This window comes from Pteropus vampyrus, unplaced genomic scaffold (genome assembly GCF_000151845.1).
Source record: "Pteropus vampyrus isolate Shadow unplaced genomic scaffold, Pvam_2.0 Scaffold101, whole genome shotgun sequence".
Taxonomy (NCBI): Eukaryota; Metazoa; Chordata; class Mammalia; order Chiroptera; family Pteropodidae; genus Pteropus; species Pteropus vampyrus.
In genome coordinates, this window is record NW_011888882.1 from 6,869,317 (window position 1) to 6,893,515 (window position 24,199).

A 24,199-nucleotide genomic window follows, 5' to 3' on the forward strand; every position below is an offset into this window, starting at 1 on the left:
TATAAATAGGTAGTATTTATTGCCTTAGAATGGTGTTTTTTATTTCACACTGTATGTTCACACACATACACACATATACTCATATATTGTCAAGAGCAAACAAGTAAAAAGGGCCAACAAATTTTAAGTCCTGCATATTTTTCTTTGAAAATGGAGACCTGAAATATTTTTTCAAGAGGTCAAAATTTTACCATATATAGAATATTCTGTTTACAAGTCAACTCTATAAAGGAGATTTTAAAAATGAAAGTATTCATAAAAATGAGAACAGTAAAAAGTTTCTCAATAATAAAAACCACAAATTAGTTTATTGTCTTAATTTTTCTTAAAGAACTGTATTATGGGATCCTTTCCATAGTTTCTTTGTTTAGAGAAAATTTGATAACTAAGAAAGACTTCAACTGCCACATTTACTTATGGAAATAAAATGTGGTTATTAGGAAACATTTATTCTCTTTAGAAAAATATTCATCATAACATCATTATAGTGAAGAAAGTATTTGCATAAGCTCTTTGGTTAATTAAGAACTAGAAGCTTTAATTCAGTTACATTTAAATTTTTCATTTAGGGATATTATAAAAGGTAATAATGCTGACCAGGCTATAAGGATTTCAAAATTTAAAACAAGATGTTTTCTTTCCTATAATCGATACCTTGAATGAGTAAAATAGGGGCAATGCAGGGTTTAAAGTTAGGTATTTTCATAGTCTTCTCTAATTATCAAGTTGCTAGGGAAGAAAAACATTGCTGCATAAGAGTTGATAGCTGTGATTGCCAGAAAGAGGCAAAACTGAAAATAAAATAATTTTTAAATCACACTCAATGTCTATAGCAGCTTTATACATAATAGCTATTCATAATAGCTAAAAAATGCAACTTTGTTTTCAATAGCCAAAAATGACAAGCAATCCAAAGGTTCATCATTAGGCGAATGGATAAACAAACAGGCATATGTACAATGAAATACCAGTCAGCAAGAAAAAGGATAAACCATGCATACACACAACAAAACATATGAATCTCAAAATAATTATGCAGAGTAAAAGAGACCAGACCCCCCCACAAAAAAAAATGAGCACATATTGTGTGAGTCCATTTATATAAAACTCTAGGAAAAAGCTAACTAATCTATAGTAACAGAAAGCAAATCAATGGTTGCCTGAAAATGGGAGATGTGGGGCAGGGATGACAGGGAAAGATAAAAAAAGGGATGAGGAAAGTTTGGGGTGCGATGAAAATGTTCATTTTATTGATTGTGATGGTGATTTCACAGATACATATGTCAATATTTTTTAAACTGTATCCTTTAAATATGTGCCACTTATTATATGTCAATTATGCCTCAATAAGTTCTTTGAAAATTTACTGAGGAAATAAAAAAGCATACACAACTTTAGTGAATATCAAAGAACACAATGCTACAGAATTAAATTAAGATATTACACTAATGAAAGTTCATCTATGTTAAGTTAGCCTTTCAGTCTTACTCATGGAATATCTTTTTTTATGGACATATAGGCTCTGAAATCTAACTTAACAAGCAAGCACCATAAGTAGGTTAATGGCAAAGAGATGTAAAGGCCCACTTGTAACATTCTTGATTAAAAGATTTCCATGCATCAATAAAGTTCAAGTAGAATAACAATGCTTTTAAGTTTTCAAGATTTATTTTTTAAAGAGTTAACAACAACAAAAAAGCCTTTATAAGAATATATAATTCAAACCTTATGCTCTGAAAAGTATTTTCTAAACAAAACTCTAAACAGAATTCACTTGTCTTGAAAACCGTTAGGTTTTTATAGGACACTTAAGTGAAAAAGGACTGTATTCATTAAATTGAAGAGTTCTTTACAATTCAAATAATATGCTAATTATCAATGCAATATATCCATCTCTTGAAATGTTATTTAGCTACCAAAATTTTTAATACTGATTAACATTATTTTTCTTAGAAATAAAGATTTTATAATATATTTATATTGACATTTGTCTTTATTTACTAAATACTATTTAAAAATTCAGCATAAGTTCTTGTCTACAATTTTTAATGATCTCTGAACAAAGCTAAATGAGCATGTAGTATATAAGATAGAATACTGGGATTATGGGACATTCATTTCTTGAGACTGGTATAAGGACCTCTACATTCTCTACAGTGAATAACTGTAATAATACTTACAGATGAAATAAATGCAAAGAGCATTTTTAAAGTAATTACAAGGATCTACAGAAATACTTCGGAGATGCACATGGATATGTAGATCTTTTCTTTGAAAATCCAAGTATCAAAACCAACAGACTGAATAATGTTTATTTACATAAATACTTATCAGTTTAGAGTAAGAAAAACTTTTAGGATAGGTAATTAAAAGGAGGTTTTTTTAATAAATGAACACAAAATAATTATACAGCTTTATGAAACTAATCTGACTTATCCTTCCAGGAGATTTTTCTTTATAGAAGATACAGATTAAAAGAAAATGGTACCCTTAGACAATTTAAGTAACAACGGCTACTTAGCTTATTTTTAAAATACTAATTGGAGTTAAAATAGTATTTTACTAAATGTGTTAATAATACAGCTAAAGAAATGCTCTCATTTTATGGTATATTATAGTTTTATATTCAACATACATTCATAAATTCCTACTATGTGTCTGCACTGAAATGAGTGATAAAGACAAAAGATAAATAAAAGAAGGAACTAAGACTTACAGAACATCCACCAGGAGTCAAGTAACACGCTAGGCACCGTATACAAATCATTATAACCCCACAAAGTAGATATTTCTACCTCCATTTTACAGATAAAGAAACTAATATTCAGAGTTTTAAAAATAATTTGAATTCCCAGGCAGTAATTGGTATACCTAAGATTAGAGTCAAGGTCTTCAATGATGTTAAAACTTACAGACTTTTTCAGAACCACTTGTGACCAGTTGGGCTTATCACAGCTGACAGACACAAGCAGACATAACTGTGATACCAGGAAAAAGAGACACACAGTACAAACATAACACACAGAGCAAGAAGCTAGCTACTAATCTGGAGAGGAGGATGGTTCAAAGGCAGCTTTACAAAGGTAACAAAAGGACTAGACTATCTTGGAAAAATAAGCAGAGAGGAAGGAAGGCATGAGCTCATGACTTTGTCTCTACCTTCTTTCCTAATATTCTACAATCAAATCTATTGCTCAAATGCCACATTTTCTATCAAGCCTTCCTTGAATTCACTATAGTGGAAAGACTTTTAGAGTAACCCTCCATAATCCCCAGACTTACTATTCACAGTTTTACGAAAACATGGGACATTAGGGAAAAAAAAGATAGTTATCCCTGAGAAGGAAAGAAATGCAATGAGTTCTACAATTGCCCCAGCTCTGTGCCTGGGAAAAGTTTAAAACAGTCTACAACAGGGAGGGGGAAACCAAGAAGGACCTGGTAGTCTCCCTGAATTGAGGAGATGGATGAGAGTCCAGAGAGGAAAAAGCAGCTACAGTTCATAAGGCAGAGTACCAGAAAAAAGAGAGCTGCCCAGTGAAAAAGCTCCGGAGATCTGCTGAGGGTCCCAGTTGTGTACCAAGATGGGTAATGATCAGTACATGTGTGAGGAAACTACCCAAAGCCAAGGTACCCAAAAAAATCACCTAAAAATATTAAAGCAAATCATCATTGGAACTCATACATGCCTGTCTCCACCAGTCAGAGTGGATAAACTCGTAATAATGGGGTAACAGGTACAGTATTGAGAAGAGATTTATCTCAGTAATGAGAAAAATTAGTCCTAGACTAAATAGTGCTCTGGTCCTACTGTACAAAGCTTAAAAGCAATACCCCCAAATCAAACGGTTTCTAAGGCAGAGAATAAAGCTTAAGAATATGTATAGGAATATAAAAATATCCAACACCCAATAAAGTAAAATTTATATTGTCTGACATCTAATAAAAATTACAACATGAAAAGAAATAGGAAAATATGACCCATAACAAGGAGAAAAATCAACCAACAGAAACAGACCTAGGAATGACACAGATACTAACTTTAGAAGATCAAAACAGTTATTGCTGAATTCCATGTGTTTAAGCAGCTAGAAGAGTGACCATAATAAATAGAAAAATGAAAAATGTAAAAAAGACCCACGATAAACTTTTAGAGAAGAAAACTAAAATATATGAGGGGAAAAAAATATGCTGGATGGGAATAACAGCAGATTAGATACTGCAAAAGAAAATATTATTGAATTTAGAATCATAGCAATACAAACTACCCAAAATGAAGCACAGAGAGAAAAAAAAAGAGTAGGAAAAAATGTACAAAGAATAAGTGAGGTATGGAGAAACTTTAAGCAACCTAATATATGTGTAATTACAGTACCTGAAAGGGAGAAGAGGAAGAGCTAGAAAAAAATATTTGAAGAAATAATGACCAAAATACTTCCAAACTTGATGAAAACTATAATACCATAAATCTAAGTTGCTCAATAAAGCCTAAATATAAGTTGTTCAATAAAGCCCAAGCACAAGAAACATGAAGAAAACTATATCAAAGCATATTACAATCAAACTCTTAAACTGCTGATTGAAGGGGAAAAAAACTTAAAAGCTACCAGAGAAAAAAGATACATTACATATAGAGGAACAAAGATAAAAATGATAGCAACTTCTCATTGGAAACAGCATATGCCAGAACATGGTGGAGAAACATCTTTAAAGGACAAAGGAAAAAAACCTGTCAACAAAGAATTCTATCTTGAGCAAAAATACGTTTTAAAACACAGACTTATTTTGTGAAATACAAAAGCTGAAAGAATTCATTAACAGAACTACAAGAAATCTTAAAAAGAAGTCTTCAGGCAGAAAAATAAGATTGAACGAAACCCTATAAAGAGGGCCAGAGATGGTAACTGGGTAAATATGAGACTTTTAAAATTGTTATCTAAACCTCTTTAAAAGATAACTATTTAAAGCAAAATTAATAATAATATGTTATAGGAATTATAACATATACAGAAGTAAAATGAAAATGATAGCACAAAGCCTAGGAGGAGAGAAATAGGTGTATACTGTTGTAAGGTTCTAACACTATACCTCGAGTGGTATATCACTTGAAAGTAAACTGTGATAAGTTAAAGATAAGTACTATAATGCCTATTGCAAACCATAAAACCTTTTCTAAAACCTCATCAAAATGAAATTATGGAGTATGTATTCTTTTGTATAAGGCTTCTTTAACTCAGCCTAATGTTTCTGAAACTCATCCAAGTTGTTACAAGGTCATTCCTCTGGATTGTGAATAGTATTCAATTTTATAGAATATACCATGGTTTGTTCGTCCATCCTCTAATTGATAAATACCTGAGTTATTTCCTGTTATTGGTTATTCCAAATAAAGTTGCTATAATCATTCTTGTACAAGTCTTTTGTGAACCTCTTTTTTCCATTTCTTTGGGTAAATAGCTAGGAGTTTAATTGTTGGGTCATAGGATAGACGTATGTTTAATTTCATAAGAAAATACAGAACTTTTTTCCACATATATCTTACATTTTACAGCCAGTCAACAGTGTACAAGAGTTCTAGTTATTTCACATCCACATAAGTATTGAGTTTTGCAAGTCTTTTTAATTTTAGTTGTTGTGGTGGCTGTAGAGTATGACGTTTCATCGTGCTTTTAAATTGTATTTACTGGATAACTATTGAAGCTGGGCCTTTTTGCAAGTGCCTACTGGCCAAAATAAGTGCCTTTTCAAAATTAGGCCCAATTGTTACTGGGTTGTCTTTCTATTACTGACTTTTAGGATTTCTTTATTTATTCTGAATATCATCCCTTTGTCAAATATATGATTTATAAATATTTTCTCCCAGTCCAAGACTTGCCTAGTCATTTTCTTAAGGTGCTTTAAAAGGAGCAAAAGTTGTTAATTTTGTTGAAGTCTAATTTATCAATTTTTATTTACGATATTGTTTTCTGCGACTTGTCTAAGAAATCTTTGCCTACCCCCCAAGTCATGAAGATATACATCAGTGTTTTCTTCTAAAAGCTTTACAATTTTAGCTTCTTTGCTTAATTAGGTCTATGATCCAACTCAAATTAATTTTTGTGTACGATGTAGGGTAGTAGTCAAAGTTCATTATTTTCCATATCAACAACCAGTAATCCTAGCATCATTTTTTCCCCAATAGATTTCCTGCTGTCTTTGTCAAAAAGTCAAATGATCCTATAAATAGACATCGATTTCTGGGCTATTTTTCATTCCAATTACTAATCTCCATTGATTAATTTTTCTATCCTTATGACAGTACCATATATCTTAATTACTGTAGCTTTATAGTAAGTCTTGAAATCAGCTATTGTTTGTCCATCAACTTTGTCATTTTTTTTAAAGATTATTTTGCTTATTCAAGGTACTTTCCATTTCCATATAAAGTTTAGAATCGACTTGTCAATCTCTATTCTCCCCGCTACACCCAAAAAAAGCATGGTGGGGTTGTGACTGTGATGCACTGAATCTATGATTAATTTGGGAAGAAGTAATATTTTTATAAAACCGAATGTTCCAATACAAGAAAATAGTATATCATTCCATTTATTTAGGCCTTCTTTAATTTCTCCCAGCAATGTGTTATATTTTTCGGTGCTGAGTTTTTGAAAGTTTCTGTTAAATTTATTTTTAATTACTTTATGTTTTTGATGCTATTGTAAAAAATTGGTTTTTCATTTCAGTTTTCCAATTATTGGCCACAAGTATGTAAAATATCATTGATTTTTGCATATTAGCCTTGTAACCTGTGACTTTGCTAAATTCGCTATTAGCTCTATGAGCTTATTTGGAGATTTTAAAGATGTAAACAGTGTCTTCTGCAAATATAGGTATCGCAGAGTCTAATTAAAAAATTAGAAAATAGAAAATTTCTAGTGCTTACTTCTCTTTCCTACTTATTGTTCCCATATTTTTTTTTTACATACCTTGAAAAAGGAGTGGTATGACTAATTTTAGTGAAACCCTATAATCAAGACATGTGGTTTTTCCTTGGTTCCCCTTACTATCACCTAGTTGTTCTATAATCTGTCTGTACTGTAGGTTCAATGTTAAAAAGTGATAGTTGGCATCCTTAGCTTGTTCATACTTGTAGTAGAACTACCAATGTTCCCACTAAGCATAATTGTGACTTCTGAACTGATATACACATATTTGGTATCATATTAAGAAATTATCCGTCTAATTAAATTTTACAGCATGATTCTATTAAGAAAGATGTTGAATTTTGCCAAATGCTCTTTCAGCTTTTATGGTGAACACCACTGATTTTTCTGCCTAGAAGTATTAATATAATAAATTACATTAGTGTGTGTGTGTGTGTGTGTGTGTGTGTGTGTGTGTGTGTGTGCATAACTGTTAGCCAATTTTCTAGTGATATCCAGTCTTTTATTTACTATGGATATATTGGCTTGAAGGATCACATAGTGTTATTGCCTGATAATCCAAGTAATACAAGATTATTCTTAGACATTCTAATGCTATCTGTAGCATTTTTATTATAATAAATAGTAGATTAAAAACTAGAAAGTTCAGAACATACTGTTCTCACAGTTCTGCTATGTTCAGTCCATAGGGGACTTTTTTCTTTCTAGTACCTTGCAGTTTACTGTCAAAGAAGCATAGTCATTTCAACTTACATATTTTATATCCCCATAAAGATATACTATTATTTTTGAGTGAATAAGTTAAGTTTAATTATTAATTTCAATTTTCATTAATTTAATCTCCTAGTTTATTATTAATTTATTGTTATGGTCTCTATGCATTTAAAACTTATAATATTATTTTTCCCTACTAGAATATCATAGAATTAACAAAACTTTATTTTAGAACCTAAAAAGTAAGTAGCATATATGTGAGTTTTTAATTGTGGATTTTTGTTTCTGGTTCTTCTAATGACTTTACAATATAATCTTTCAAAAGTAAAAATGTGTTTATTTGTACATAGGTCATATGAAGTATTTACCTAAATGACAAAATTGCTAAATAAATCACTTACTTGAGGTTTTAAAAAACAAGAAATTGAATACAAACTCTCTCTAGATATGTTTTATCTGAAAATTTCCCAGCAACTTCCTATTCCTCTGGATCTGATCCAAATTAAAGAGCCTTAACCAAATTACCCTAGAAAATACAAAGTAGTAGTACTACAAATGTTGTACTAAAAACAACCAAACAAACAGGAAGCTAAAAGTTAAAGGAATAATCATGAGCTGACACCAGCTTGGGTTTTAACAACTACATGGTGTATAGAGGATGAGGCCATGGACCGACCCAAGCAAGGTAGGAATTAAAATTTAGGGCTAGAAAAAACAGTGGCAGACAGGCAGTCACTCTGGTAGCTTATTCCCTTCACCCCCTTAAGTATTGCTTCCCTTTCTTCTCTTCTACAGGACTTTCCCAGACCAGTCCCTACCACAACTATTTTCTCTCCTACATTCCTAAATTCTGATGTTGCTTTTACTTGCCTATCAATTATTGTCTATTAAAATTTTCGATTTATTAATGCTTCTGATCATTTTCTATTAAAATTAATAATTCATCTGTTTATAAGTTGACAATTATTAGTTGATAAAAGATTGGAGTATGATTGTAACCTCCACCAACAATAGCTCCCATTCTTGCCCATTAAATTAATACATTATAACTAGAAATGAAGAGAATGAGATAAATGAATTGGAAGAAATTTAAACAGAGAGGCTAAAGACTTAGTGGAGAAAGGAAAAATACATGCACTTCTACACTGAGCAATAGATAAGGTCCAGATTTTTCTGTGTATATTGAATGACAGGTACCACTACCCACCCACCTGTACAAACCAGTTTAGAAACTGTCTTCTCCCACTTCCTCAATTTCCAACCTATAACCAGGTGCTATCCATTTTATCTCCTGAATATCTTTCAAATCTATCCTCTCCGTATCCATTGGCATCACTGGTACTACTGACTTTTTTGACTAGATAAGTCTTTGTTGTGGGGGGAAGCCGTGTATGTTATAGGATGTTTTGGCAGAATTCCTGGCCTCTGCCTACCTACTAGATGCCAGTAGCAGGACCCTTCTCTTGCCCCAAGTTGTAACAACTAAAAAGGTCTCAAACATGGTCAAATATCTCCTGGTGGGCAGAAGAGTCTCCCAGTTGAGAATCACTGCTTTATACCACGCTAGCATCATTTTTTCCAGGTGTACTGTAATAGCCTCCTAATATGTCTCCTACCAAATCACTGCACCCCATTCCCATAATTCACCTCCACACCCTAACTAGAGTGATTATTTCCAACTTCAATCCTACTAGTCACTGCTTAAAGCACTTCAATGGCTTCTCATTTCCCTTAGAATAAAATTCAGAATGATTATAAGTGCTTTATATGGTCTAGCTCTCACTTCTCCAGATTCGTTTTGTACCTCACTGCATCCTACTGACCCTCCTTCGCTGCACTCCAGCCACAATGGCTATCTTTCAGTTCCTCAAATGTGCCATCCTCTCTCCAGCCACTGGGCTTTGCCACAATCTTCTGCCAGGAAGGTTCTTCTCCATCTCTTATAAAATTCTGAGAACAGTAGATACTACTAAAAAAATAATAAGCACCTATCTGGGGGCTCTCGGTTAAAAGTTGTGACCTAAAGAAAAAGCTGAATGCATTTTCATGGTTGGGAAAGGGGACACTCTTAATGTGAGACAGGGCAAAGATCAAGGATGATCAACAAGGAGGAACTATAAGGGGCAATGTCTTAAATGAGTCACAAAACCTAGAATCTAGCCTCTGCTCTGCCACTCGCTATCCATGTGATTCATTTTTTTATCTAAATATAGTAAAATTAACTTTCGGGGGTGTACAGTTTTATGAATTTTAACACAGGTAACCACCACCACTACAAAACAGTTCCATCACCCTCAAAAAATTCTCTCATGTTACCCCTTTGAAGTGAAACACTTCCTCATTTCAGCCCCTGACAACCACTGATCCATTCTTTGCCCTATAGTTTTGCCTTTTCCTACATCCATACTTAATCTCCGAGTCTATTTCTTCACCCATAAAAATATTTCTATTTCTATATATAAACATTTGTATTACTTGCATAATGATACATATGTCAGTTCCTTTCTATTATATTTAAAATATTTATATATAAATGTATATTTATATATGCAGATATGCCATCTTCTTTATGTTATTATGACTGTTCATCTGACATGGCTAAGAAACCTGGTGTATGACAAGTGTCTCTCCTACAGTTTATATTTAGAAAAGGCTTTAAGTTTGTGGCTAATGCCCAATTTTCGCAATTCTGCATCTTGAACTTTCATTCTTCTACAGAGGGTGGATCCACCTTGGCTTTCTGCATGCTAATTTGGTGGGCCTGTAACTCTGCTCACTCCTACAAAGCTCTGAACTCTAGAACGTTCCTTAACCTCTCCTTGTGGTTGTCCCGCCTCAGTTTACCACACTGCAGTAGCCTGTACAGCCAACTGCAATTTCCTTTTAACAGAAGGGCTTCCAATCTTGCTTTAGTACCTTGCTATTTATGAACATAGCTTCTCACTGACTATCTAGGGATAATATTGATGACATTATTAAGTCAACCAGTCAGCTAGAGAAGACTCAAGCCTCACTTTCACCTACAGAGATGATCTAATATTAAAAAGCTTGGCTCATATAGTTGCTACACTAGTAAATTACAAGATGCTATACATAACATTATGGATTTTAACAAGTGCATCTGACAAAATCATTCGTATGTAATAGATTAGATATAACTACAGTTGTTTAAATAACTGGATCCAAAAGTATTAATTAATTAATTGATGTCTCCCTAAAATAAAGCGTCCAGGGGTATACTACAGGGGTCTAAACTTATTTAAACACTTTAATTAATAGTCCTATCTTATTTAAACACTTTAATTAATGAATGGCTGAAAACATAACAGTATGATAACCAAGTTTAGAAATGTCGCAGTTAGTAGAAATAGCTAAAAATAATTCATGTTGGAATCATACTTCAAATAAATTGACCCAATGGAACAATGCAGGCAAACTAAAAGGCTGAAATGTAATAGAAAGAAAAAGAAATCAACTACACCAATAAAGAATGAGAGCAACCTAGTTTGACAGCAGTTCACACAGTAAGATCTAGATGTATGAGTAGATTACAAATTCAAAATGTCACATCAATGTGACATGCATATTTTTTTAAAAAACCCACACACCATTACATGCCCTTTTCAGGTTCACTAATGAACTCTACATTACCAATTCCAACGGTCAGTTCCACCTCATTTTCACCTCCTAGCAACATTTAACAAATGTGATCGCAGCCCTCCTTTCTGTATGGCTTTCTTTTTCTTCACTTGACACTCCCTTGGTTCTCCTCCTACCTCACTGGCTGCTCTTTCGGGCTTCCTTTTAGCACTGATGGCTCTCAAATTTATATCTCCAGTCCAAACCTTTCCACTAAAATCCAAACTCTTATATGCATCTGCTTCATCACTATAGAACCCCTACTTCATCTCCCTACCCACATCTGCTTCTCTTGTAGTCTTCACCATCTCAGCAAACAGCAACTTCACCCTTTCAACTGCTCAGGCGAAAACCTTTGCATCATTCTTAATTCCTCTTTTTCTTTTCTTTCATATCCATCGGTAAATCCTTTTGGTTTTGCCTACAAAATATATCTAGAATCTGACCACTCTCACTACCTTTACTGCTCCTTCATCTCCCCTCACGACTGCTGCAATCATCTATTAAATTGTCTTTTACTTCCAGCCTCGAAACCCTATCCCCAACAGTCTCTTCTCAGTACTGTAGCCAGAGAGATCCTTTTAAAATATGCATGCATTCAACACTCATTCTGAGACTATTCACTAAAATCTATCTGTGTGCTAAGCACTGTCTTAGGTATTTAGAATACAGGTGAACAGAAGAAATAAAAGTCACTGCCCTCACAAAAGTTTGCCTCCTGGAAGGGGACAGACAATAAACTATAAACACAATAAATAAGTTAAGTATATGCTGGGTCCATATGTGCTACAGGAAAAAAATAGAGCAGGTAAGGAAATGCAGTGCCAGAAAAAAGGGAAAGTTCATAGATTCAAACAGGGAGCTAAGTCTAGGCTTCATTGGCAAAGTAATTTTTCAGCAAAGAAAGACCAGAAGGAGGTAAGGACAGAGCCTATATGGAAGAACAGCATTCTAGGCAGAAAGATGTTAACATTAAGAATGCATAAAATGTTATCTTTGGTTCTTTAGACCTTCAACTGTCCACATAATGAGCTGAAAGATACTAGATCATAAACTTGTTTTTATCTAAATATGACTTAATTTTACTTCTTAAATATTTTCCTAATAAGCCACGAGTGCTTTTTTAGAAATGATAAATTAAATGAAGTATTAGAAATGACTGATACAAGTAAGTTTTAAGTCTTTTTCTAAAATTCAGTTAGGAGGTTCGTCTTTCATTTCATTTATGGCCTATAAAAAGCAGTTAGAAAGGCCTGCGTTTTTTGATATGTACATAGGACATATCTAGTACTCAGAAAAAAACAGCAAGTGCCTCAAACACGAGAGATCACCTGGATTTAGCTTGCTACGAATATAAACATTTTTCAAATACAAATACCAATTGGTTTTTCAGAGGACGTGAATTACAAAAGTAATGATAAGCAAAGTCCAGATTTATTAACATAATAAAATAAGTACAAAATTATGGATTTCTAAAAGCTTGTTAGTTTCCACCTAATTAGATGAGGTTAGCACAATGTTTGTTTTTACCTTCCGGTGGCCTGTTAGATGTTGCCACAACGACGACCCCATTTTTGAACAGATTTTCAAAAAGCTGTTTCAGAATCATGGCATCAGCAATGTCAGTGACCTATGGACAACAACACATTTGTTTTATTTTAATTTCACTTCTGCTCTAACAAACTTGCTAATGGCTCATCTTTAAAACAAAAAATGATGGAAGTGAATTCCAAGAGAAAAATTCTAATTATCATCATGAAAAAAAGAGTCGATAATTAAAAGCATGAAAGACTGCAGTCTTTTAAACTTGACTCTTCTTTTTTGCAAGCCTATCATTTCTACGCAAATTATCAAATGATTCTATGTTAACTTCTTTTATAGAACTACAGGTGGAAGGCACAGATAATTGTCCTAAACACTTAGGAAGTCTAATTAATTAGGACTAACATGACCAACTCCCTCTTCCTACTCCCACCACAGCCCCCCCTCCCCCGCCTCCAAAAAGATGAGAGAGAAAAAAAGAAAAAAAAAAAACACACTGGCTGTTTGAGATTTCTAATACCTTCTGACAAAGGTCTCTGAAAAGGTGACTTTAAATGGCCATGGAACTTTAGAAATAAGGACAAGTAGCCAGTGAAACATAATCAGCTGCTGTTGAAAATAGAATGATATGACATAGATACTATTGTGCAATTGTTGCACAAAACAATTCAACAGATGGCCCATCACAAAAATAAGCAATTTCATTGTTCTTTTTAAGTGCCTTCTATTACTGTCCATGAATAATCAAAAGGCACTGCAGTCACTTCCAGCACAGCCAGTCTCTGCTAACCTTCGCAAACACAAATATTCCTTCTACAAAAGAAAAAAATTTTTTTAAAAACTTACAATGGTTAAAACAGTGCCTTAAAAAAATAACTTCTGACAAAATGAGATGCATAATGAAGATAAAATTATTTCATCTAAGTATAGAGATACATATAACTATTGATCTTTTCTAAAATTATTTTTAAAAATCCACAATTAACAAATAAGCTTAATGACAATATTTTGAAAAGCTTTTAAAAATCCCAAAGAAATACAGAAATTAAGGAGGGAAGGAAATTGACTTCAAAAATAAATGAATAATGAAGGCTGATATTAATCATCGCACCTTCCCTTATGAATATAATGTGTTTTAAATATTCCCAATGTAAAAATGTTTTGATCTTTCTTTAATAGCACATTCTCAATAATTGCAATAAAACTTGTTTCATATTCACAATATATATCACATTGTTAGAGTACATGGAAACTAGTGTAATTCTTTCAAATTAGACCAAAATACTACGTTACCAACTAACTGGTTATAGTGCAACTAACAACAACCTGGGTTGGAAGGGTCTCAATCACTCTTTTTTCTCTTTACAGCTGATACCTTACTCAAAAGTTTAATTATTCCCTTCCCACTTGAACAAAACAAAACAAGACCAAGATATGGGGATGTACAGATATTTTTTTCTGTCTCAGGGTATAACTTTAAAACATTAACTAAAAAACTACTAAAGGTTATTAAATTAAAAAGACTTCAGGAACTTACAAAGTGGTGAATAAAATGAAAAGAAAAGTGGCACTGATATTAATTAATTTGGAGCTTAGGATCACTGTCAAATTTTGCTTCCGCAAAAACACTCAGAGAGAAGGCCCTTTTCAAATGCTCAAACACCAGTGGCATTTCTGATGAGAGGACAGAACAGCTTGCAAATTTTAGAAGCAACTGCACTTTTAAATTGGATTCCCAATACACTGACTTTTAAAAAGAATGAAATCAATTAAAAGTTACCCAATTTTAGAGAATAAAAATGGTCACTTGACTATCTCACTGATGTTTTTGAAAAAAAGTTAAAATAGCTTTTGAGCGAGCGATAAGGTTCAGAAAAGTTAAGGGACATTTAGCTTGTAACACACTGTAAAGGTTTAAACCGAAAGTTGGAGAAAGCAAACAATAAAGACTTGAGGTTGAATTATCATTTGTTGTTTTTGTACTACAGAGTGGTTTTTGCTCCATCAGAGTAAATTAACTTGGAGAAGCTATGGCTAATTAATAAAGCAGGAGTCAGTTGGTGTAGCCAAGTGCCAAAGAATACTCTTTTGATCTTGCCCCTGTACTTGTTCAGCTTTGCTGGGGAACAGTAATTTTACAGTATGAGTGAACAGAAGACAATTGGCCACACATTCTTGAAGAGCGGGCTTTTTCAGCACCCAGCATTTCATTACTACCAGGAACAAAAGAGAAGGCTACAGATTACCAATAAGGGTAGTCTGCTAATACAGAGAGTGGAGACATTTCATTAGCATTAAAGAGAAAAGATTTTTTTATGACCTAGAGATGCTTTCCATTATGACTCACTTAAGTAAAAAAGAAAAAAAAAATCTAATAGTTAATTTACATGTGTAAGTGCTTGAGTTTCAGTCATCCACTGATTGGTGCAGTGCCATGTAATGAGTGACAAACATAAGCATGCATTATCGGTAATTAGTATTAGCACAAAAATAAGCATATATTTTTATTAGCACTTTTTAATAGCTTTCCTGTTTTATAAAAACGGTCAAAACTATTTTTTAATGATATTGATAGCATACAGAGGAGAATTTTACATGATATTCTGCTCATCAGAAATCTTTTTTTTTAACCATATTAGGAAAACATCTAACCAATGTCCCTTAAAAAAGGCAAGAAGAAATAACATATTTTTAAGTTGATTTCCTTCAGTATTCTGATATCTTTGGAATCATAAATAGTTTAATAAGAAATATAAGCATTCAAGGAGGCATAAGAAAGACACTAAAAAAATTTTAAGGAAAAACCTATTTTTTTATTTCAGCCACTAAAACACATAAAAACCCATCTAGACAAATTCTCAAAGTAAGAATACTATTTCTGATACCACAAGTAAAACTGAAATGCTACACTTACTAAAAATGACCAAGATAATGAGGAATACATTCTATAAATGCAATCTGAATGCTACCAAAACATAGTGTGAAAAATGCCTTAAATTCAAGAGCAAAAAAAGAAAAAATATATTCTTGTTTTTAAGCAGCAATAATTCCCATTCATCTCCCCAGTAAAATAAATATTGTTAATTAATATTACCTAAAAGCCAATAATAATTACTTAAAAGTCAATTTAAGATTCAATTTTAAAAGAGGAGTAGTGATTATAAACATACTGGTGTTAAGATTAAAGTGCCTAAAAAATTCTTTTCTAGTAAATCAGTAATGTATTGTACTAGGCCTAAACAGGTTTAAGGATAATTTTTAGGTTCTATCATTAAAGCATCTACTAAAAGCCTATCTAGCTCTACCTAGATCTGTATATTTATACACAAAATAGAAGACATCATATACCAAGGAGAACATATAACATAGCTGTTCTTACTAGTGAATAAGAGCACTGATGATGGATTCAAATTGAGTTACCAGCTGTGCAACCCTGGACAAGTTACTTAACCTCTCTGACCCTTAATTTCCTCATCAATATATGAAAGCAATACTTGCAAAATTGTTATGTTACATATAGTGAATCCTCAGGAAATGTTAACTATGACTATTACCTATGTGTGGAATGTATGCTAGTATAATTCCATATTATTTACATATAGCTGTATAGAATTTTAGCTGTAGATGTAATATACAGTAGCGTAATATACAGTAGTTAAGAACAGGCATATAGAAAACACTCAGTAAACAGTAGTTAATATTACAGAATATGCCTAATAGAATGTAATAAATAGAATGTAATAAATGTAATAGCATTCTAATAAATGGGCATTGCCTCAGATAATTCGTAAAAGGTGGCTTTTAATTAGAACATAAACAAACACAGAAAAAAATTCAAGTATGGGGACAATATCAAAAGAGTATTCTTTGGCACTTGGCTATACCAACTGACTCCTGCTTTATTAATTAGCCATGGCTTCTCCAAGTTAATTTACTCTGATGGACAAAAATGTTAAGATAATTCAGAATGTTGACAGGAAAAAAATGTGGGTTATTACTATATATAAAAGAAATTGGACTTAGTTGGAGGACTACTTCAATAGTTATTTAGTACTAGGATTTATTCATTCACTCATTCATTCATTCACTCATTATATTATTCATTCATTTATTCATTTCAAAGCACTGTTCTAGACACGTGAGATACATCGATTAGCAAAACAAAGATTCCTGTCTTCAAGTCTACATTGTGGAGAAATACATATAATAAACAGTAAACATAATAAGTAAATATATATGTTAGAAAGTGATATATGCTATGAAAAAAACAGGGTAAGGGGCATTGGAAATGTGGAGTTCAGTGGCAAATTGCAATTTTAAATAGTGTTGGATAGGCCTCATTAAGGAGCTAATTGAGCAAAGATCTGAATAATATTATGATGGGTATCTGGGGAACAGTGTTTCATGCAGAAAGAACATCCAGTGCAAAGGTTCTGCCTATTTGTTCTAAATATATTAAGGAATATATTAAGTGTTGGTACAGTAATGTTTTAGGGTAAACTTTCACCCTCTTGAATTTTAGAAAAAGGGGACAAAAGATCTGGACGTATAATAATCCAATTTTAGTGTCTTAGAAGAGTTTCCTTAAGATCAACAGAAGACCATCCAGAATACTGAAATCAGGAAATCCAGGCTCAGCTCTGTGATGGCCTCTGACTTTAGGGGACACATTCTTGCCCTCATACTCTCGCTTTCTGTGGCTCTTCTCAATAATTGGTATATTCAAATATTGGCCTTTTCTTGCATATAATGGTCAGCTCCAAGGTTCACATTTGGAATGCAGAAGAAATAAAAGGGCAAGAATATTAACATTTTTCATTCTAGGACATTCAGGCCAACTTACTCAAAGAAGAGGGTCTCTCATGTTGTCAACTCTAACACTCTAGAATGCTACACTGAAATTTGGACTCAAAAAAAAGTAATCAATTTGGCATTCAGCACTGTTTTATCATCTCTGTGCATATTTCTTCAGAGTCCTAGTAAGAAAGAAGCATTTGGTATAACACCTATTATTAGCTATGATTCCCTAATCTATGAAGAAAATAGGATTGAAAACAGTAGGGAGCAAAGAGCTAGGCTGAAAGCATAGCAGAGAAAGTCAGAGAGGAAGCACGAGGTTTTGAGCAAAAGGAATGACACTATCTTATGTAGCATAATATCCCCCCTGCCTTAGAGTTTAAGCCCTTTTAGGTTGGGCTTACTGCCGCCAAAAGCATCCTAGTAGATACCTCATCTCTTTGCTTTGCTTGGGCTTAAGTTCATCAGGTAATTCTCTTTCCATTGGAGAAAATTTTTTATTAAGGAACGTGACATTTCCTCACAGTACTTCTATTTTTGATTTCTTTTATAGATCACAGGGAAATCTCTCTTGACATAGAAGACAGGAACAAAACATGAGTTGAATAGTTCCACTCTCATTAAGACTATTTGCAAGAAACAAGAGATCCAGCTAAAGAAAGGGGGTTTACTTAAGACTCCAGAAGGGGAACAGCACTTCCTGGTACTGCAGCTGGAGACCAGGCTGGGATTAGAGGTAGCTCTGGAGAGCTCAGCCACTGTCTAGGGAGCACCCTACCACTCCTGCCTCTAATGTGATTCAGTTACTTCCTATGTCTCTTTACTCCTGTCTCATTGCTAAATAGGAACTTCCTCTGTGCTTTTTGGTTCAAATATTTGAGAGAGAAGGTATATGACTGGCCCAGCCCTAGGCCACAGCACACAAGTCCAAGTTTGTGGACAAGCTTGTGGACTAGCTACTCATAGATCAGATGTCCAGACATGGTCCATTTGACTGTGGAACAGGTAGGGTCCTGTAGTATAGAATAAGACTCTTTAAAGCAACTGGGATGGATGAGTAAATGAAGGAATGAACATCAAACCAACTCTAGGTAGGGCAGGCAATGACAGACAGCTCCATTACATCTCTTTCTCTTGGTTGGCAATCAACATTTTATAAGCAAGGAGCCTGTCTCTGTCTTGTTCTCCTTTGTTCTTAATATGTAAGTTGAAAAAAACCCTTTTTGTTGCCTGAATTTCTTTTGCAAGACTCAAGTCATTTAGAATATTATATCCTGATAGTTGCTTTTGTTTCCTTCTCCCCAACCAGGTATCAACTTTATGCAATCTGAACTTAACAGAAAATGCCCAGAGCAACCAGGAAGGTTTCTATTAGGACCTCACTAACAGGGCAGCATTGTGACTTCCACGGGCCCTAGGCGTTTTCACCTTTGTGAGCACCTTCCTCACTAACAGACAAATTAATTAACTATATATAAATTAGATTTTATAACTGCATTGGTATAAGACAAGTATAATATAGATACATATACAACCTGGATTCATTGCTGATATATTCATTTTTCTTCAAAATTTATAAGAAATTAAAATATTTTCATGAATCCCTGAAAGTATCATGGACCTCAGGTGCTGTGACTATCAAGCCTAATGGGTAATTTGGCACCTCGTACAGACAGATTCTCATTGCTTCCCAAACTTCTGAAATAGCCGTGCCAGAAGTCCTCATGTCGACATGGCAACCATTTCTCTGACTGTTTAAAATTTACATTTTTTTAAGTTAAGAATAATGATTTTTACATGCTACTTAGGAAATTCTAATGCTTTACTTTCCTCATCTATATGATGAAGACAGTAATAACTATTTTACAGGATTAAATAAAGGACATAAAAATACTTTGTAAACCATGAATCATTTTACAAAGGTTGGTTACTAATATATCTTTTTAATGTTTAACTTAATCAAAAATTTAGCTGTGCCAATTCAATTTTATTTAGAGATAATTTAAGAGACTCATAATGAGAAAAGAAGGGAGATGTTCTTTATTGATTCGTCATTGACTTTCTGTTGAAGGCACCACAACGGTTAACTTGATGCTATTTTTAGAACTACATGAGGCCCTTCTCTTTCTTTCTGCACTACCATGTTGGTGTACTGAGTATACCTTCTCAGAGTAGTGGGAAACATCTCTTTTCCACAGGCCTCTCTTTCGAAGACCTTTGTACTTCTGTGATACAAAGGGTGAATGCCAAGCTGTCTTACTATGACTGAGGGAGAAAAGAAGTAAATATTCCTCTTCCCCAGCTGGTTCAGTTTAACACCACTCCTGGTGAAATTCCTCTTTGTCATCTATCATAAATCAAAACCATTGTTAGCTAAGTGGGTCGAGCTGTCTCATTTGGGATAAAGGCATCATGACCACATCATATTTTCCACTAACCCAGGTTTTTAAGCATGGAAGACCAGGAAATAACGCATTACCACTTTAAATACATAATTTCAGAGAATCTTAAAACTGGAAGAAACGTTAAAATTCAACTAGGGCAATTCTCTCACTTCATCACAAATATCAAACGAGTTGTGTGAATCACCCAAGCCTATTAAAGAGTAGACACACATGAATGTTAGTTTTCTACCTTTGAAAGTTCTCTAGGCCTTTATTCTAGGCAATCAGACACAGGAGTTTCTGCACTCAGCTTCAGAAATATTTTCCAAAAGCTTTAGTGTGAAGCTTTATTTTTAAGCTTATATTCAGTACTTGTAAATTTTTCTATTTTCATTCCAATAATCAGTTGCTCTTATGATAAGCATTATAGAAAACCAACTATTACATTTCAGACTACTAAGTAAAGCAAATAAAAAAGAAATAATTTTTAATCTAGAGTATCATTTAGCATTATTATTATTACTACCACTACTATTACTACACTGGGCATAACATAGGATACAGAGTAAGCATAAGACATGCTGTTAGCTTTCATGCCACTTTTGCTCTCATAAGAAATAAAGGTTAGGAAATAATTTACTACCAATTTAAATGCACATTGCAGAGAATCCTAAAACTAGGAAAAAACTATAAAAGTTCAACCAGGACAATTCTCTCCCTTTAGCACAGATAAGCTGTGAAGCTTAAATGAGATGTGTGAATCACTTGCTTTTTATATAACACTTAAAAAAAAACTTGAAAAATCTTTAAAGACATTATTAGGCAATCATTACATTATCTCCATCATAGTGTGGGGGGAATGTGAATCCACTGACTAGAGTATTGAGATGGGCAAACTTTTCCTATAAAAGGCTGAATAGCAAATACTTTAGGCTTTACAAGCCACATATGGTCTCTGTTGCATTTTCTTTTTCTTTTTCTTAATGATCCTTTAAAAATATAAAAATTATTCTTTTCCCACTGACCATATAAAAGCAGATGGGCCACATCTGCCTTGTGCAAGCTGTGATAGTAATATTAAAGTCATAAGAGATAATGTATCAAATCAACTTTTAAGCAATTATAAAATCGAAAACAGACTTTAAATTTTCACACTTCATTCGGTACACCATTCTACATCCATGAATCACCTCTGCATTACCTGAAATTCATCAAAACATAAGAGACATGCTTCTTCACTGATTTCTTCAGCTATGGGAGCTATTGGATCATATGATTTAGACATGAACCCTGGTTTCCTTTTTGGCAAACTCTGTTTAAGGCGGTGTATTCCTTAAATGAATGAAATTAAACACAAAATCAAACATTGTATTAATAGTACATTTTAGACAACTATAACACTTTTTAAATCTCTAAATGAAACTTTCGTGTAAAGGTAAAAATTAAGTTTAAATTCCACAATCAAATGTGATTATTGAAATTGGTTGCATTTTTTTCTATCCCAAAATAAGTTGTTCACATGTTATTATACTTCTATGGTTGTAAGGATACTTTGTGGTCATTCCACCTTTATTCTTCGATCATGTCAGAGATGACAAAGAGATAGACTAGATGACTAGACAGTGACTAGATGGATCAACAAACCAATCTCAGTCCTAAGACTTTCAGGGATGCGGGCAGGGATGCCTCTTCTATGTCTAGCATATCTAAACAGGATGTTCTCTTGTCTCTATCCTAATACACTAAATCCAGACCCACTTTACTCATTATATGTATTCTAAATGCTGAATACATTAGAAGAAAAAAAAACATTCCTTCCTTGAGGAGGTTATTGTGTAGCTGATAGCAAAAATGATGTAACATAAGAACACTGACAAAGCAATAAGGCATATATACAAGTACAAACTGAATGCTGATATGCTAAGGAGATACAGCAGAAATGACCTAATCAAGAATAACTTCTTGAAATAGGTGAGGTTTTAACATTTCTTACTGATCCTTAGTAGAAAGAGAAAATGCCTGCCCTTCATGTAGTAACTTCTATTCTTTTATTTGGAAATACTGATTTGTCTGCAGGATCAACTCTGGACACATTAATTGTTTCAATATAGCACAAAACAAATGAAACCAAACAAAATCTTACTTTAAGCAAAAATCTATTTTTAAAAAGATTAAAATATTAAGAATTTTAAAAGATGAGGGAAACTATTTTGTAGTGTTTGCCCACTAAAAAATCACTTCTTCCTGATCACTTACTTTTGTGAACATCTAGCATGAAACCATGAAAATGAACCCGTTTTTTCCTCTTCATTTCCACATAAGCATAAAACATGTCCATCACCATTGTTTTCCCTGTACCTTAAAAAAAAAAAAAAAAAGAATACTATTAAACAGTATGTACTGATTGCTCTAATGATTGTTCATTAGCTTTGAGATAATGAAACCGTACTCTTCTACTGAAAAGCTTAAGACGAAGTTACTTTTTTAGGAGTGTTTATATTTTATATTAAACTAGCTAAAAATAAAATGTTGATGTTTCTCTTTTCTGTAAAAATCCTGTTTTTAGGAAATATAATATTTAGTTAACATTACAAGGGGCTATTTCCCCCAGAGAACTATGTTCATAAACTGAGAAGACTGGAAGATTATTCATTGTTCAGTTTCTCTTCCAAAATGTGCCAGTACGGATAAAATAACTTAATTAAATAAATATTTATTGGGCCATTAGTAAACGTGAACTGTCTTAGGCACTATGGGAAAATTAAAAAATGAAAAATAAAAAAGTAAAGATTAGCATCTAATATAAATATTGAAAATAAGTAACAGATGTAGATTAGACCTGGAGAATTGCCAATTATAACACTTTCTAAAAATCTGAAAACATAGGTCTTTCAAAATTGAAATTCTGATGTGGTCAGTCCTTATCATTAAATTATCTAATTTTCAACACTCTGAAACTTTTCACCATTACGACTGCATTAGTAATCAAAGAGTCAACAGCCTGGGCATTTATCATGGACATGCACAGAAAGCCTATTCCCAAGTAGAAAGCCGAGGGCTCTGGGGACAGTGGCAGTGCTCAAGCTCAGTTCACACCAAGCATTTCTTGGCAGGCCAGGCCAGGGCATGCTGGTCCTGTCTCTAATCCTTCCTGCGTCTCCTACCACCACCCACCACGGTGCCCATGTTCTCCTCGCAGGGTCTGCAATTAAGGAAGTGAGATCTGAATCTTAAATCTTTAGGGCTTTCCTCCATTCCACAGGAACACTTTGTGCCTGTGTGATTTAAATTTCCAGAACGTTTTCTGCATATAAAAATACAATTTACTAAACAGATTTTTAATAAAGAGGCCACTTAGACTGAAAAGTAATTATTTTGCAAAAATATTCTGTGCAATATCTCTTGATAGAGTGAGTGGCAACAGATTTTAAATTACATTTATCTGATAAGGTAAATCAATAAAGTTTCAAATTCTGCCTCATAAAGCATAGTATACTTCTTGATCTAGTCATGAATTATCTAACCAAAAATGTGAATAATATATATTTGAATGTAGTCTTTGTGATCTTTAAAAAATGGGCTTAAAATATAACAAGACCATCCTATAAAAAGTTTCTGGAGATAAAAGTGAAAAAAAGAAAATCATAAAGGAAAAGACTGATAGATTAGGCTACATGAAATCAACCTTCTGAACACCAAAATGATCATAAATAAAATTAATATCCTTATTCATTTAATCAATATATTTTTACTGAACGCCTACCAATTGTGAAGCCCTATTCTAGGTACTTAGGACATGCTAGTGAACAAAACTAACAAAAATGTCTGCTCTCATGAAACTTGGGAGTTTAACCTTTTATGTCTTTAAGATATAAAGAGCTCTTAGAAACTACAATGGATTTTTTTTTTTTTGGTCTGTCCTAAATCTCTTCCTTCTGAAAACTTCTCTACTTAGAATGATTCTATGAGGGTATCAATCACAGAGTGGACCAATAAAAATACCCCATTACCCCATACAGTGTGGTTGGTCCTTCTATGGGTATGTGACTCAATTAGGTCAGGTTCTGTGAGGGTAGTTAATATAGATTCTTAGAATGAAAATCATCTCTTCTCCTTTTAATAGAACAACCTAGAAGATCCCAGGAGCCATCTTTCCTGTAACATCAGAAAATTCTTACTAAGAATGAAGCCAACAATAAG

At 33.3% G+C, this 24,199-nt stretch overlaps 1 protein-coding gene across 2 annotated transcripts in view; it reads right to left on the minus strand.

Annotated features, from left to right (window-relative positions):
* The window catches only part of AFG1L (AFG1 like ATPase), a 128,913-nt gene that overhangs the window by 82,787 nt on the left and 21,927 nt on the right, over positions 1-24,199 (minus strand). For both annotated transcript variants that reach the window (XM_011364857.2, XM_023533403.1), the window contains 3 exons: positions 22,256-22,357; positions 21,201-21,331; positions 12,807-12,906 (listed from right to left, as the gene is read on the minus strand). In XM_011364857.2, coding sequence (XP_011363159.2) covers positions 12,807-12,906; positions 21,201-21,331; positions 22,256-22,357 — 333 coding nt within the window. The remainder of the gene's footprint in view (positions 1-12,806; positions 12,907-21,200; positions 21,332-22,255; positions 22,358-24,199) is intronic.